Source organism: Hemiscyllium ocellatum, chromosome 37 (genome assembly GCF_020745735.1).
Source record: "Hemiscyllium ocellatum isolate sHemOce1 chromosome 37, sHemOce1.pat.X.cur, whole genome shotgun sequence".
Classification (NCBI taxonomy): domain Eukaryota; kingdom Metazoa; phylum Chordata; class Chondrichthyes; order Orectolobiformes; family Hemiscylliidae; genus Hemiscyllium; species Hemiscyllium ocellatum.
In genome coordinates, this window is record NC_083437.1 from 6,374,901 (window position 1) to 6,393,376 (window position 18,476).

An 18,476-nucleotide genomic window follows, 5' to 3' on the forward strand; every position below is an offset into this window, starting at 1 on the left:
AATGCTGATTCAGTGCTCATGGCTCCAAAATCTCAAGTCTTAATCCCACTGGAGGTCATAACGTCAGCTGAGGCCTTCACTGCCACAAATAAATAAAGGTAGAAATGTGGTACTGTGATTCTCTATCGATGATCAATCAGAAGGGTTTGTTGGGGGAAAGAGAAGAAAGAAAATGTGTAATCAAACGTAAAAACGGATAAAAAGGTAGACACGTGCTATTAGCTGTTTCATACTGACTGCTGTGTTCCTACTTCCAACATATCAGTATAACTAAGTGTGGATAAGTAATCAGATTTAATTTATCTTTTTTTAAAATCCAATTTAAATTTCTTTTCTGTACCTTTTGAATACAGATCTATTCTTTTAAAATGCAGCAGTTCCCATAGATTCAGAAAAACGCACCAGGATAATAATACAAAACCACTAGACTCTCCCCTCATTTGTAATTGTCCCTTCCCAAAGTCCCCACAAATTGCCCCCAGTGTGCCTTATTACTTATTAAAAATACAGGGAGAATTTTCACAGCATCACATCGTTCAGTGGCGGATTTGTCGAAAGTCACAAATCAGGTGGGAGAAGTCAGAAGGAAACCATTCCCCTCCCTCAGTTTGAAGTTGTTTAGAGAATGTATGCTATTGTGAGCAGTAAGATTGACAAGTACAGGCAATAGTTTAAAACAAACCTTTGCATTAATGGACCTTTAGCTATGGACTCTGCCCATTGCTGATCATTACTTTAGAACTTACAGACAGCTTTTATTGGTTCCATCCTGAACTATTCTTAGTCTCGGGTAATTGGTACACTGCCCTGACTGCAACACTCATGTCGTCTTCTAGAACATTCCATTCTCTGCTATTGCCAAACATCAAAGAGCATTCATGCTGCTTTTGGAAGTGAACAGGTTCCATAGTAAACTGAAGACTCAGCTGTCACAAGAATTCCCTGGAGAGCACAGCAACTTGCTGTTGCTTAGTTCCCTCAGCTGATAGTACCTCAAAGTCTTCGATCGTATAAAATAGCATTCAGTCAAAGTGTATTCAAAGCTTTCACCAAGTTAGCAATTCCCATTTTCTCCAGCGAGGCAAGAATTCTGCTATTCAGCTTATTGTTCATTATGGCCTTCAATCCAGCACTTGCTTTCACACATCTGTTGACAATTTACCCATAGCCTCATTCCTCAGTCAGAAAACCCCAGCAGCTTGTTTGTACTGGTTAAGGTCCAGCTCATCAGCTACTTGCAGCAACTTCATTTCATCAGCATTGCTCATCAAGGCCTCCAGTTTGTTAGTCAAATCAGACCAGTTTGGCCTTTCATACGGTTTCCACTGCCAGCACTGTTTCATCAAGTCATATCTGGTGGGGAAGCAGAGGGGTAGGGAGAAAAATTTCATTTAAAAAGGTTACAGTTCAGATTTTCAGATTATTGTATTTAGAAACGTATTCTATGTTGTTATATGCATGGTGATTAACCATGGACTGCACATTATTCCTTTTAACAGTTGGGAAGATACGAATTATTAAATAATGCTTAATCTCTCCTTACTTCACAGAGACTAAATTCCCTGTAAGAACAAATATCACTTTAATGCAATAAAGTAGGATTTGCTGTATTAATATTTATATCTTGAAAACTCAGAGGATGCCAACACTAATGTTTTTGATTGTGTTTCATTTGGTTCGAAGGGTGTATAAAGATAAAGAAACCTCAAGGTTCAAATCTACTTATCTTTGACAGTGGCAGGAGATAGAAAGAGAATAATTACTAAAACATATAGGATCTAGGGCCTCAAATGTTGGGTACACAAATATAGACGTTATGCTGAACTTTTATAAAGATCTGGTGAGACCACAGAATATTATATCGTGTTGTGGTTATAAAGCTATGGTCCTCAGTAGCATTCACAAGAGATTTACTAGAACACTTTCCACAGTACAGGGGATTTTAGCTTTAAGGTTAGACTGGATAAGCTGGAGGAATTCTCCTTGGAGCTAAAGAGACAGTGATTTGATAGAAGAGTGTAAGATTGTGGTAGGATTAGATAGGGCAGGATAAAAGGCTGTTCTCATTAGTCCCTGATAAAGCCAGGTGAGAGAGTCACAGCTTTAAAAGGTTTTGGGAAGAAATGTAATGATGAACATGCTTAGGCAGCAAATGGTTATAGCCTAGAACGTGCTGCCTATATTTGCCTCTGTGCCACTATGACTCCATGTTCGTTTGAGATAAAATAAACTGGGTAAGCCATGAAGAAGCAAGGAAGAATTGGCTCAAAAGGGTTGAATGGTTCTCTCTCATGCCACTCATTTTCAACCTTCAGGTCAGAGATCAGATTAAACATTTCACATTGAGTTTGCATTACAAATTTATCTATGAAACTATACACCCAAATCTAGGAGACAACATTGGGCAACACAAAAGAACAGTGCTCAAGTCATGCATTTGGCAGTACTATATCAGAGCAGCTCAAGGGATCAGTAATTGGAATATCAATTCTCTAATTTCTACTGTAGGAATGGTCACATCAAGACAATGAATGGATTGGGAAATTACAGACAGTCTAACACATTCATCCAACCTGACAAAGATCACAAAGGGCTGAGCACTATTCTCCTGGGTCTGCGCTACACCACAGACATTTTATTCTGTTCTTGTCAGATTGTATGACCAGATCTAGACAAAGTAGAGTATTACTGAATGGTTCCCTCATGATCAAGAGTTTAAAGAGAAAAAACAAATCAATTCAATTTGGATGAATTGTGTTATGTACAGAATGAAAAATCCAACACACCCCAAATCTAAAGTGTAGAATCTCAAAACATTTTCAATTAAATTAGACCAACAATGAGAGATTTTCTTGAACAGAAAACTCTATAGAGAAAGGGTGGAAACTCGAACTCAAAAATCTTTTGGATTTCAGGAACAGTGACTAAAAAATGCATAAAAATACTTAGAATACTTCCAGTAAATTTTGTGTGAATGATGGAAGATTAGGTTTAAGAATTAGGTTTTAACAATGAAAAATGAACAGCATGGAATGCCATCCATTAGGTGAGTGATGACCCTCCGTCAGATGCAAACAACCAGGTGGTTTGGTGTGGGATGTATTCACTGAACAATTGTCGGGACCAATTTGTTCTGTTCCATTGGATGGTGAAATGCTTGGGGATTGTTTCTGGTGATAGCTCCGTCTGATTCAAGTTATCCCATGAATTCCACGGCCATAGAAAATTATTGTTGAATCATAAAGCTAATGCTTGCTCTCTCTTATCGTTACAAGATCTAAACTCTAGCCAGTCATTTTCATTATCATCTTTCAGCATTACTCAAATCTCGCCTCCAGATTTGATATGCAGTAATTACAGCTCAGGAAATGTGCATTTATCCCATGATGCCTGGTCAGGACCCTCAAAAATCTTCAGTCTTTTATATTCTTTGAATTCAAATTCCATTTGAAATTGAAGAAAAATCTGCCTCAATCATGTGTTAATAGCCTTCCACTTAAATACCTTTCGAACATTCCCTCTACTTTTTTTTGAGTTAACCTTGACTCAATCCCCACTCGTTACAGATTCACCAACAGAAACAACTCTGCCCAATTTTATTTAAAACCTTTGAAATAAACTTGAAACTTTTTAAACAAATAATGCATGTATGTGTTTTCTGAAGTCATTGTGCAGAGTGTCACAGTCAGTATAGAACTTGACCCAACAGGTAGTTCGTTCATTAGATCACTTTGGACCCCAAACAAAATTTAATGAGTGTTTTTGGAATTTTGCCAAATTGGCAAAATGGAGCATTGGTGTCTTTGAAAATAGAAACGATAATGCAAGAATAAAGTATGTTTTGCTTCAAGCCTGGTTGTTTGACCAATCGGAACAAAGGCTTATACTTGCCTTTAAAAATAAAAAAAGTTGGCATGTAGATTATCTTCACAGTATATTTTGAGATGGTTTGGTCTGGTCCATAAAAATGCAGAGAAAATGAACTATAAATTTCCAGCTTTTATATCATTTGACTTCGATAGCTGAGATTTCCATGGACTAAAATGGTTTGAATGGGGACACCACTAAACTCAAACGGCTGCTATGATCACATCATAGGTCTAAGAAACCCAATGGAATATACAAAACCAGGTGCCTTGGAGTTATCATTTTAATCAACAGATGGGGAACACGGTGTGGCATGGTATATTCCATTTAGAGAGAAAAAAAAGTTTTAAATGAAACCAGCTTCAAATGAAATAACCACCAGACTCTGCAGAGGAACAGTAGCCTTCGAGAGCAAAAAGAGAGAACACAATGTAGAACAAAAATAGTAAGGATTTTGGAAGCGCTTTTCTCCATCAATCTCAATACAGAAACTGGCACTGGTGAAAAAAACAAAGTAAACATTGTTCACTAAGAACAAGATCTGCAAACCTCTCTACTCCTAAAGAAACAGGAGAACAGCTAAACATTTGACTCAGGTATTGGCGTTGCCACAATTCAAAGGACTCAAGATGTGTAACTGCATTAGCCTTCATGTCTGTACTAGACTCGTCTCTCCATCCTGCATTGTAAGCTCATCACCGGTATTTGTGCATGGGAGTGAAGAACTCCACTCTTGCACTCAAAACACCCTTGGGAGTAGTCTCTCCTTTATTTTTGGTCTGGTTAACCAAGTTTAATTACACATCATTGCTACATGCTTAAAAGACAACTTTGTTGCAATTGACAGAGGGGAGCTGTGACCTCTGCTTATTTAAATGAGAACAACTTTCCTCGAGTAGTCTGCCAGCATTGAGGGTCAAACATGAGGAATGGTCATTTAAGCAAAATACCAAGGAGATGTTGGCGTCAGTACAATCTTCAGCAGCCTGTAAAACCAAACAACAGGCAGCTTACAAAACCAAAGCACACCTACTATGCTGAAATTGGAGAAATTAGACAAAAAAGACATTGCAAACAATGCAGCATTTCTTAATGTTCATATCTTTGCGAAAGAAAATCTCAATATAATGAATGAGAGAAAATGACTTCTAGATCTGCATTATAGAAGAAAAACAAAGCTGACGAACACTAATGATAACAAAGATGGGCAGGGAACAGGGTCAGATAAGCTTGGAGCTCAATTAGGTGACAGCTGAAGCCAGACTGTTCCAGGGAGCACTCAATCTCAATTGTATCTGTGCACGCCGCTCGCTGTGTTCAATAATTAGTCCATACATAGTTTTATAACAAAATCCTCAATACTTAATATTGAAAATAAATCACTCTTAACAATAAATAATTGAAAGGAAAAATGTTAATATTGCAATCAAGTAAAAAGACATTTGGTGTTTAATGGTGAGGAAAGAGCCAGAGTGTCTTGCTCAACATTAAATTGCTGGTTTGAGGCAGCGAAAGTGTCCCACCCTCTGGGCCAGGAGGCCTGGATTCAAACCTTAAAAAACCTGTCCTAGAAGCATGTCATTACATATCTGAACAGGTGGATTCGCAGTACCTGTATTTTAAACTGCTTGCACATCTGAAGTGGCATCTCCCCAGCTATCCATTCATGCCCCCTGGTGCTCAATATGTATCATATGTAGTTAAATATCAGTGTTACACTACTTTGCATTCCACTAGATATTCCACCAAATAGAGATTACTTGGATGATAAAATGAGCAGATTTAATATTTTATAAATTCCAAAAACTAATATGAGAGATTATATTAGTGTGTCAGTTAATAATTTACCTTTTAAATCATTCAATTAAAATGATGCAGAAGGAATGCAAAAACTACAAGATGGAATGAGCGCAAAGATGTATCAAGATCAGAGGGAGTACCAAACGTCTGGTGTACTATTGTAGAAAATTCTAAATGGAATGTAAAAGTACAGCAGGGAAGATTTGTCATTTGGCTCGTACAAAGCTGGCAATCAGAATGCTGGGAGTAGCTCAGATACGTGACCATCTTTCCTGTGGAGAGGACAAAGTGGAGTGCTGATCATGGTCAGAAATCAACTAAAATAAAACAGGACAGGATGGGGAATAGCTTCTCCCCTTGGTTGAGAAGTTAATCACAAAGGGGCATAGTTTTAGGGCAAGGGGCAGGAAATTTAGGGGATTTGGGAAAAAAATCATTTTCACTTAGTGGGTGGTGGGAATCTAGAATACACTGCCTGGGACAGTAACAGAGGCCGAAAACCTTACAACTTGAAAAAAACACATTTTTGATGAGCACTTCAAAATATCATAACACTAAAAGATATGAAACAAGTTCAAGAAATTGGGATTAGCATGCCTTTAGTGGTAGTTACTGTTGGTGCAGACTCGATGGGCCTTTTCTGTACTGTATGAATCTAAGGTTGCCAAGGACCAGCAGATTGGATACAAGTTCACATCTCTTAGAAATAAAACTCCAAAAAGGGAAAAGAATAGCCAGACAATAGGCCATTACAATATACATGCACTGAACGGTACCAGATTTTAAAATAAGACAACATAAAAATCTGCTGGGGATAGGGAGTATTGGAGACAGAAGACACTGCATGAGAGAGAACTTGCAACAATTAAATTCTAAATGGCTAGCACATTGGAGTTAAATGAAGATTTCATCCTATGACCTCCCATATCGAATGGCCCCAATCCCAAATTTTTAACATTGTTCCATCCTTTGGGAACACAGCCTTTCCCATAGCCAACTGGGAAGCCAACAGACTCCTCAAGATATTCCATCGAATTAGTCTCAAGTTGCAAGAACAGTCTCTTCCTGCTCTTCATTGCACTTCTCAGGTCATCCACACCATATCCTGGAGATTCACCTTCAATTTTACATACAATTTTGCTACAGATTATCGTGTTGTGGTACAAACAAAATGACAAACTTTTAACAAACAAATCCCAACAATTTGTACTTCAGGGGAAAAAGTGGCAAAAGTGTGGTTGACAGGTTGATTTTGATTGGCTGAGTTTTATTTCTAGGACAATCGTAGAAAGTTTGCAACTCTATAGTGAGTAGATATAATAGAGCAATTCCCAAATTCTTGGAAGTTGTGATCGCTCTTCCTAAAAATACTCTTTGGATTAATCACATTTCAAACCCACCAAGAGGCACATTGGCTAGCACTGCTGCCTCACACACCAAGGACCCAGGTTCAATTCCAGCCTCACTCAACTGCATGGAGTTTGTATATTCTCCCTTTGCCTGCATAGATTTCCTCTAGATGCCCCAGTTTCCTCCCACAGTTAAATGATGTGCAGGTTAGGTGGATTGGCCATGCTAAATTGTCCCATGTTGTGCAGGCTAGGTGGGCAAACTATGGTAAATATGGGGTTACAGGGATAGGGTAGGTGTCCGGATGGAATGCTCTTCAGAGGCTCAGTGCAGACTCAATGGGCCTAATATAGGAAGTCTATGATTCTTCAGGTGGTCAAATAGAAACGCAAGAGGAAACTTGCTGCAAAAGATTCTCACATGTAATAATCCAGATGTACATCACCATCTGTTTGCCACCACTGGGTCAGTATTGTGGAACCTCCACCAGCACTCACCCAAATCAACTAGGAATCAGCATGTCCAGAATAAATATTAAAAACAAATCCACTTGTTACAACAATTGTTTTTGCATGAACAGTAATCACTTATCATCAATGTTCAACTTTTGACAATGGTTCTGTAGTCCTCCTCTGAAACACATCCTATACCTATCAGAAACTGACTGCAAATCAGTTTGCTCATTGTGGATGTAATTAACTAGACAGTCCATTGAGCAATCAGCATTTCTGGTTTAAGATTTCCACATTGTGGGACCGTGAGGAAGAAGAGGAGTACTTGATCGGACTTCCACAGATTAAATCTGGGTCATCATTGCTTCCAAAAAGGTGTTCCAAAAGTCCCCCCAAATTCCCCAATTTGCCTCGTTATTGGTTTGGCTTGACTATACTTCCCCCTTAACAGCCAGAACAGACAATCTGCCACTAGGTTAAGAAACAGACCAGCTATGATTGAATCAAATGAACTGGTGGTGAGCCATGGCACGGTGAGCTACTTACAGTGCATTGCTACTGTTGGACGGTTTGGGCATTCTGTAATTTCTTTGCAGCTTTGGGAAGATTTCCAGTGGCTGAAACTCAGGATATGGAGGAGCTCCTATAAAATAAAACAATTGGAGTGAGGTCAAACACTGACTAAATATAGAATTAGGATGGAGTCTTAGTAATCCGTGAAGCATTTAAATCTTCAGGTGACAGTGACTTTAGCTAAAGTCATACTTGAACTCAGCTGTTTAAATATTACTTGGCAGGAGCAGTAATAACTAATTTCATATATATGGGGCGGCACTGTCCAGCATGGACTCTGGTTCAATTCCAGCCTCAGACAGCTGTCTGTGTGGAGTTTGTACATTCCCCCAGTGTCTGGCAGCATCTGTAAGGAGAGAAAAGAGCTGACGTTTCGAGTCTAACTAACCCTTTGACAAACCTGCTGAAATTTGCCATCATTTTCTCTTTTGGTTTCAGATTCCAGCACCCGCAGTAATTTGCTTTTTTTCCCCCCAGTGTCTGTGTGGGTTTCCTCCGGGTGCTCTGGTTTCCTCCCATAATCCAAAGATGTACAGGTTAGGTGAATTTACCATGCTAAATTGCCCATAGTGTTCAGGGATGCATAGGTTAGGTGTATTAGTCGGGGTAAATGTAGAATAATAGGGTAGGGGAATACATCTGGGTGGGTTACTCTTTGGAGGGTCGGAGTGGATTTGTTGGGCCAAATGGCCTGTAAAGGACACCTTTATAGGCTGAGCGCCAATGTTATTTAAATTCAAAAAGTTTTCCTGTAGCAATGCAGACACAGCCTAAATGCAGAATTAACACCAGCATGAAAGAAGGCATTGCAGTCCTCACCAATCCAGACTGTCAGAACGTGATGCTAGAGACTCCACTTACGTAAATCAGGTCCTGACCTGATTCTAAACTGAAGTGAAGTGGAGTGAGACTCCTTCGTGCTGGGGAAGTCATATTGAATGGAGGCTAGTTCTACACCAGTGCCATAGCAATGATGCAACATGGTACATGTCCTGCTGTTGTGTAAATGGCATCAACAGTGGGTCGTGTACAAATTCTGTGAACTTATTGGTAAATTCAAGTGTAGTCATATGTTCCCAGCTGATGGTAATACTGGACGGCTTGATCTCAGAGTGAAACCTAGCTTCACAGGTCAGAAGACTAAGGTGTGCAGTTGGTTACCATGGTAGTTAGTCACTGAACATATTTACAGTGTTCTTTACCAAAAGAACAAAGAGAAATAATGAGTTTAGAAAGATCCTAACAAACAGCGAGCAACGTTTCAGTTTGTTTCTTAGAAATATCCTTCAGCGATTATCTATCCCAGTTGTGTTCCTTCTATATTAACTTTATTTTCTTATCTAACGAACTTTTACCAGGTTTAAGAAGTCTTTCTCATACTGATGATCTAAATTACTTCACATGATAGTTGGAGAGCTTCTACACTATCCTCACATGAAGCCTTTTGGACTTCAAAAACTATAAACCTTTCTGCTAGGGTGAAATGATCTCCTAAACTAGGACAAAAACAAAACAATTCTCCTGATAGGAAGGAATGAACACTAAATAAATTAGAGGGATCTGGTCGTTTGCTTTTATTCTGTCTGTCAAAAACTTAGTATCATAAATTCTTCAATGAACAGGAAAGGACTAGTCACTTTATTGGGAGTTTTCTACAGACCATCCAATAGCAACAGAGCCACTGAGGACAAGATTGGAAGGCAGATTTTGGAAAGTTGCAGAAGTAATAGGGTTGTTGTCATGGGTGACTTTAACTTCCCTAATATTGATTGGAACCTCCTTAGTTCAAATAGTTTGTATGGAACAGTTTTTGTTAGTTGTGTCTAGGGAAGATTCCTGACTCAATATGTAGATAGGCAGAGTAGAGGAGAGGCCATATTGGATTTGATGCTTGGCAACAAACCAGGTCAGCTGTTCTCGGTGGGAGAACATTTCGACGAGAGTGATCGCAACTCCCAGAACTTTACTATAGTCACGGAGAGGGACAGCAGCAGACAGTATGTGAAAGTATTTAATTGCAGGAGGGGGGGGTTTACAACTGGGGCACATAAATTGGGAACAGATATTCTCAGGAAAGTGTGTGACAAATGTGGAGGCTGTTGAGGGAGCACTTTCTGATAGTACTGGATGGATTTGTCCCACCTGAAGCAAAGAAGGGATGGTAGGGCGAAGGAACATTGGGCGACAGTGATGTGGAACATCTAGTCAAGAGAAGGAAGCCTACTTAAGGTTGAGGAGGCAAAGGTCAAACAGGGCTCTAGAGGGTCACAAAGTAGCCAGAAAGAAACTGAAGAATGGACTCAAAAGCTAGAAAGTGCATGAAAAAGCTTTAGCAGGTAGGATTAAGGAAAACCTAAGGCATTCTACACTGATGGAAGGATCAAGAGGATAGCCAGAGTGAGGGTAGGGCCGATCAGGGATAGGGGAGGGAGTTTGTGCCTGGAGTCAGGTGATGGTAAGGGAGGTCCTAAATAAATACTTTGCTTCAGTATTCACCACTGAGAGAGACCTTGACATTTGAGAGGATAGTGTGAAACAGACTGATATGATCTAACAGGTTGATGTCAAGAAGGATGTGCTGAAAGTTTTGAAAAACATAAGGACGGCTAAGTCCCCTGGGCCAGACGGGATATATCCAAGGTTACTACACCCAAGCGAGGGAAACGATTGCTGCACCTTTGGCAATGATCTTTGCATCCTCACTGCCCACTAGATTAGTGCCAGTGGATTGGAGGGTGGCAAACGTTATTCCCATGTTCAAGGAAAGGAATAAGGATAATCCTGGGAATTACAGACCAGTCAGTCTTACGTCTATGATTTGAAAATTATTGGAGAGGATTCTGGGAGACAGGATTTATGATTACTTGGAAAACGATAGTTTGATTAGAGATAGTCAGCATGGCTTTGAGAGGGGCAATTCCTGCCTCACAAACCTTATTCAAATCTTTGAGGACATGATGAAACACGTTGATGAAGGTAGAGTATTGGATGGGGTGTACATGGATTTTGGCAAGGTTTTTGATAAGGTTCCCCATAGTAAGCTCATCCAGAAAGTAAGGAAGCATGGGATACAGGGAAATTTGGCTGTCTGAATACAGAATTGGCTGACCCATTGAAGATAAAGTGCGGTGGTAGATGGAAAGTATTCAACCTGGAGCTTAGTGACCAGTGGTGTTCCGCAGGGATCAGTTCTGGGACCTCTGCTCTTTGTGACTTTTATAAATGACTTGGATAAGGAAGTGGAAGGATGCGTTAGTAAGTTGCTGATGACACGAAAGTTGGTGGAATGGTGGGTAATGTTGGAGGCTGCAACAGGACATTGACAGGATACAGATCTGGGCTGATAAGTGGGCTGAAAAAGTGTGAAGTGATTCATTTTGGAAGGTTGAATTTGAATGCAGAACTGAAAATGTGTTGCTGGAAAAGCGCAGCAGGTCAGGCAGCATCCAAGGAGCAGGAGAATCGACGTTTCAGGCATGAGCCCTTCTTCAGGCTCATGCCTGAAACATAGATTCTCCTGCTCCTTGGATGCTGCCTGACCTGCTGTGCTTTCCCAGCAACACATTTTTCAGCTCTGATCTTCAGCATCTGCAGTCCTCATTTTCTCCTTTGAATGCAGAATACAGGGTTAAAGGTAGGATTCTTGGCAGTGTAGAGGAACAGAGGTCCATGAAGGGTCCATGTCCATAGATCGCTCAAAGTTGCCACCCAAGTTGATAGGGTTGTTAAGGAGGCCTATGGTCTGTTGGCTTTGATTAGCTGGGGGATTGAATTTAAGAGATGTGAGGTTATGCTGCAGCTCTATAGAGAGTCCTGGTTAGACCACACTTGGAATATTGTGTTCAGTTCTGGTCAACTCATTATAGGAAGGATGTGGAAGCTTTAGAGAGGGTGTGGAGGAGATTTACCAGGATGTTGCCTGAACTGGAGGGCATGTCTTATGAAGAAAGGTTGAGGGAGCTAAGAAGGGAGAGAGGTGGCATCATAGAGATGAACAAGGTGACGAGAGTGAATAGTCAGACATTTTCCCAGGGCAGGAATAGCATTCCCGAGGGGGCGTAATTTTAAGGATGATTGGAGGAAGGTTTAGGGGAGATGTCAGAGAGGTTTCTTTACACAGAGCGTGGTGGGTGTGTGGAATACATTACCAGTAGTAGTAATAGAGTCAGATACATTAGGGACATTTAAGCGACTCATGGATAGGCACATGGATGATAGTAAAATGAAAGGTATGTAGGTTAGTTTAATCTTAGGGTAGGATAAAAGGTCAGCACAACATCGAAGGCCGAAGGGTCTGTAGCGTTCTACATTCTATGTTAACACTGCAGATATCTGGTTAGGTATTTACTAAGTCAGTTGTTTGAAAATTATACATTTTCGTTACTTTTCCAAATGACCGTGACCTCAAACTAAAACTACTTTCACAGAACGGAAATCAAATCCTCTACTTTAAAAATCCAAATTCCCAATAATAATAAATTTGTTTTGGCCTTAAATCATAATAATAATATCAGAGTCTCAATGCCCTGTGTTAGAAAAGTATTTCTGAAGTCTTTCAAGGAGGAGTTTCATAAAAGTAGAGTTCTTAATACTGTTCAAGAACATTATAAGCATGAAAGTAAAGTCCTTCAGTGACATCAAAAAAGGTGGCAGAGTAATAACAGAATGAAGTAGTTAACATTAGGTAGGAAGTTAGAGTTAAGATAGAAGGACACTTAAGGGGAGCCCTAGTGATAACATTGCTGAACAATTAACCCAGACCCACATAATATTCTGGGGACCTGAGTTCAAATCCTGTCTTGGTGGTATGATGGAATGATGGAATTGAGTTCAATAAAAAAATCTGGCATGAAGAGTCCACTGATGATCATGAATCCATTGTCCATTGTTCAGTAATGTCATTCAGGGAAGGAAACAATGATCCTTACCTGTTCTGGCCTACATATGACTCCAGACTCAGCAGTGTGGTTGACTCTTAACTGCCCTCCAATCGATGAGTGATGGGCAATAAATGCTGACCCAGCCAGCGATGACCTCACTGGCTGGGACTGAATATCAGTAAAGGCTTTTTCTAGGAAGCAGACTGAAACCGTATTTTGCCGTTCATGTTAAAGCTAGTGTTCATTAAATTAATTGATTTACAAAGCAACTTACCTAAAGTAACGACTTCATACAGAAAGATCCCAAATGACCACCTGTGAATAAAAACAAAAAGTTGAATATAGAAGCAAGGTCACCCTAAAAACATTAATTCCTATTTAGGCAAGTGTTCAAAGGCACAATTAATTGATAATTCCTCGTGATATTTCCCAATCTTTGTTTTCAAACAAAATGGGCTGTAGTTAATGAGACAATGTTTGGAATTTTAATCACAGACACTTAACATTGTAACATGTCACTGGGGTGCGTTTGACCATTTTCCATTGAGCTATGCATTTTATAGTTTAGGTATGCATCATGAATTAATCCACAAACAACAAGGTAAAGAGAGGTGTAGGTGTAGTGGTTGTATCAAGGGATTGGTAATGCAGAAATCCAGGCCATTGCTTTGGGGTCAAAGATTCAACTCTCACCAGAGCAGCCACTGAAGTATAAACATTGGTAAATTAATTAATCCTGAGTTGAAAGCTCATCTCAGTTATGGTACTCATGACAATTATCATTGATTGTTGCAAAATCCATCTGCTTTAAAGAAGGAAATGTTCTACATGGGAATCTAGATCCACATGCATGAACCACAAAATCAGTATGCAGGTATAACAAGTAACAAATAATGCAAATGAAATTGTAGTGTTTATTGTAATTGTAGTTATTGCTGAAGGAAAAGAGTATTAAAAAGTAGGTAAGTGTTGCTGCAACTGTACAATGCATTAATGAAACTGCATGTGGAATATTGCATACAACTTTGGTTCTCACACTTGAGGAACAATGTAGTTGGAAGCAGTTCAGAGGAGGTTCATTAGATTGATTCCAGAGAGGAGTGGTTCGCCTTATGAAGCGAAATTGAACAGTTCAGGCCGACACTCTCTGGAGTTAGGAATGAGAGGAGATCTAATTGAGGTAGATAAGATGCTACAGAGTTTGACAAAGTCAACAAGGAAAGGCTGCTTCCTCATGTGAGGCAATCTAGAGTGAGAGATCATAGTTTCGGGATAAGGGGTCACAGATTTAAAATGGAGAGGAGGAGAAATTACTCGTATTAAAAGGTTTGTAAATCTGTGGGATTCACTCCCCCAGAGTGTGGTGGATGCTGAGACATTGAGTAAATTTAAGGCAAGAAACAGATTTTTCATTAGTACTGGGTTGAAGCGTTATGGAGAGTGGGCAGGAAAATGGAGCTGAAGTGAAGATGAGGTAAGCTGTGATCATATAAAATAGTGGAGCAGGGTTGAGGGGCTCAATTTTGTATTCCATGTTCTTACATTTAAGCAAGTGGCTGATTGTAACTGCGTTCTGAAATCATTGGGCAAGCCTCTCTGTTAGGGATGGACATATCCATAAAAGAATAAATTAAAACACAGCAATAAGTAAGGAATGTTTTGGCAGGCAATTCATACACCTCAGTGGTGTGTGGAATGTATAACATACCCATTTCCCACCCTGAACCCACAGTACATCCCTCTGTGGCTCGGATCCAGTTTTTACATTAAGTTTTCCTGTACTCACGTGTCACTTTTTTCTGTGATGGGTCGCTTTATGACCCTTTCGGGTGCAAGCCATTTAATTGGAACCTGTGCTGCTCTGTGGGATGACAACGTTCCAGTTTTGTAAACATCAAAGGCCAGGCTCAGACCAGCGAGTTTAACAGTTAAATCTTCATGGATCAAAATATTCCGGGCAGCAATATCCCCATGGATTACTTTATGCTTTGTGGTCAGATAATCCTATTCCAAATGGATAGACAGACTCAATAGTGTTTTGGAAGCACAGCATTTGAATCTTAATCAAATAGATTTCAATGAGAATGTTAACTGCAGTTCTGCTAAAAAAAACTGAACAGCTAATCTACAGATAACACCAGGATTTTCTCTCTCTCTCTCTCAATGACCAGCTTCTCCCAGTTATTTCAGCAAAAATTACAGCTATCCCAAGCAAGCTACGAAGGGAGGCTTTTCCCCAGATACCTAGCTAACCAACTCATTCTGAAACCAATTTAAGCTATAATAGTGATTTAGAAATTACCAGTTCTATTAATTCTATCAATCTGACTCAGTTATAAATGCTGAATAGCTCTATATAAACAGCAGAGCTTTGAATAGGATTTTTTGTGGAAGGCAGAAATAAGGCAAACTTTCGCAGCAGATAATGCTTCTTTCCAGTTCTCTTTCCTACACCACCACCCACGCCGCCCCCCCCCCCCCCGCCCCCCACCGCCAATAAGAAAAAGAAACACATCCTTTTATAAACTCACTGATAGGGGCCAGCCTAATGCAACTGGGAAGAGAGGCTGCACTTTGGACAGCTTAAGTTTAAATTGATCAAAGTCTTAACAGGTGTCAGACGCCTTATGCTCTCTTAGTAAACCAACCCCACATAGTGCCCAGAAAAAAATATTTGTATTAACTCTCGGGGAACACAATTACACTCCCAAAGTGATTTTAATTTACATTTGTTTTTGAGATATTTGCCTATTGACACTAAAGCAGAACAAATGTTTGGATAGGTCAGCCATTCTTCCCACATGACAATGAGAATCAGACAACTCCTGAATGAAGGGGGGGAATCTATTCCCCTCATTCAGAATTGTAAGGGATGAATCAGAACTTGGAAACAGTCGTGACCTTGTTGTTTTTATCAACAGAGAGGAGCAGCCTTGCCAGAATTCCTTTAAAGTGTGGTAGAAACAGACGGTACACAAACTCCACTACAGTCCTGATGACAGAACAATTGCTGCCTTCCCTCTCTGCAGACGTTGCTGACTTGCTGGGTATTTCCAACAATTGGGTTTTTATTTCACATTTGCAGCATTCAGCAGTTCTTTTCTGTATTTTCTATTTTAAAGTGACATTAATTCTTGTCCTCTTTACCAAAAATGCAATACACCTTAACTCTATTTCGGAATAACGGCCATGAACCCAAGAGAACTCAGTGCCTTTTTTTTTTAAATCAGGGAGGAGACAGTGGGATCTGTAGATGCTGGAGGGCCAGAGTTGATAGTACATTGCTGGAAAAGCACAGCAGGTCAGGCAGCAGAAGAGCAGGAAAATCAACGTTTCGGCAAAAGCTCTTCATCAGGAAAGGCTCCGGTCTGAAACATCGATTGTCCAGTTCCTCGGATGCTGCCTGACCTGCTGTGCATTTTCCAGCAACACACACTCAACCCCTTTTATCAACCTCATAGACCTAACTAAAGACTTTTGTATCAAAAAAAAAGAGGGTTTTGACGACTTGTGTCAAACCTTTGGATTCCTGGGGGACAATGACAGTTATTCAAACTTTTACCATAGCCAATGATTTTTGGCAAACACATATCATTTCCATTTGTGAATTGAAATGTGTTCTGGTTTTAATAGAAAGCAAACAGAAAAATGTGCCACTCAATTTTCAGTGACAGAAATTCTTAAAATATCAGAAAAGTCAATAATCACAAACTGCATTCCAGCATGGAGAGAGAAAAAAATTCAAACCATAGTGCAACATTTATTCCCGGTGTAATTGTATATTTACTACAAAACTCCAAGCACACTAACAATCTTCCATCCGCGACCTTCATTTAAATGGCCCGTTGCTGCAGAAAGGCTGTCATTATTTAGCAAAGACCTGTCACACTGCAGTAATACTCCCCTACACTTCCGCCAGGCAGAAGATATAGAAGCTTACACACACACACACACACACACACACACACACACGTTCAAGAACAGCTTCTTCCCTGTCATTATTCAACTAAATAATGCACCCTGACTTCAAATAATGTTGATTTTGCCTCATGCACACCCTATACAATGTAACTTGTATGCCTCTGTCTAGATGTTTTGCACTCAATAATCTGTATGTCCTTGCTTATTACGATCTGCCTATAAACAAATCCTTTCATTTAGTTACACGTGACAATAAATCAAATACTATCAGTAGAGGCTGGCAAAACCTAGACACACTCTCAGCAACATGTTTTCAATCATTATTGCTAGGTACATTCGGAGGATCAGTACAGATTAGGGTTATATTAAATTAGATTAGATTAGATTACTTACAGCGTGAAAACAGGCCCTTCAGCGCAACAAATCCACACCGACCCGCAACCCACCCAGACCCATTCCCCTACATTTACCCCTTCACTAACACTAACAATCTTCCATCCGCGGCCTCCATTTAAATGGCCCGTTGCTGCAGAAAGGCTGCCATCATTTAGCAAAGACCTTCACACCGCGGTAATACTCCCCTAAAATTTAGCATGGCCAATTCACCTAACCTGCACATTTCTGGACTGTGGGAGGAAACCGGAGCAAACCCACACAGACACGGGGAGATTGTGCAAACTCCACACTGTCAGTCGCCTGAGACAGGAACTGAACCCAGATCTCTGGCGCTGTGAGGCAGCAGTGCTAACCACTGTGCCATCTATTGATTAGGTCTTGGGCTAAACTTCAAAATACATTAATGGTAGGACGCTGAGCTCCCTTCAGTGTGTTTGAAACTAATTGTTGAAGTCTAGTGGGAGATCCTTTAGCCCATCGTGATGTCTGCGTCAGCTTTTCAAATGGGCAGCTTACTCAGTGCCATTTTCCTGCCTTCTCCCTGCATCCTGCACAATTCTGGTTTCAAAACCAAAAAGAAATCCGTTTTGAAAGCTTCAACGCCAATCTTCAGTCAAATTGATTCACATCATAAGGTATCAAAAAACAGCTGGAGACACCAGATACTGCAAAGGCTATGGGCCTCACCATCATTCTGGCAATTGTGTTGAAGACTTGTTTCCAGCACTTGCCACAATTACTGGCCCATCAGTCTACTCTTGATCAGTGACAGAAGGAGTGATCAACAGTGCTATCAAGCAGCACCTGCTCAGTGACGCCCAGTTTGGATCCTCCAGGGCCACTCAGCTGCTGACTGCATTATAGCCTTGGTTCAAACATGGACAAAAGAGCTGAATTCCAGAGGGGAGCCAAGACTGACTGCTCTTGATACCTATGAGTAAAAAATGAGGTCTGCAGATGCTGGAGATCACAGCTGCAAATGTGTTGCTGGTCAAAGCACAGCAGAACTGTGCTTTGACCAGCAAGTAAGCGGAACTTGCGGAACGCTTCAGAGAACACCTCCGGGCCTCCCGAACCAACCAACCCAATCACCCCGTGGCTCAACACTTTAACTCTCCCTCCCACTCCACCGAGGACATGCAGGTCCTTGGACTCCTCCACCGGCAGAACACAACAAAACGACGGCTGGAGGAGGAGCGCCTCATCTTCTGCCTGGGAACCCTCCAACCACAAGGTA

At 40.5% G+C, this 18,476-nt stretch overlaps 1 protein-coding gene across 1 annotated transcript in view; it reads right to left on the reverse strand.

Moving 5' to 3' along the window:
• Window positions 1–375: 375 nt before the first annotated feature.
• The window catches only part of si:ch73-206d17.1 (tyrosine-protein kinase STYK1), a 103,500-nt gene continuing 85,399 nt past the window's right edge, over window positions 376–18,476 (reverse strand). Inside the window, exons 7-10 of the mRNA XM_060852260.1 lie at window positions 14,709–14,926; window positions 13,197–13,237; window positions 8,016–8,112; window positions 376–1,353 (exon numbers count right to left, since the gene is read on the reverse strand). Of these exons, the coding sequence (XP_060708243.1) occupies window positions 1,182–1,353; window positions 8,016–8,112; window positions 13,197–13,237; window positions 14,709–14,926 (528 nt within the window). The 3' untranslated portion in view covers window positions 376–1,181. The remainder of the gene's footprint in view (window positions 1,354–8,015; window positions 8,113–13,196; window positions 13,238–14,708; window positions 14,927–18,476) is intronic.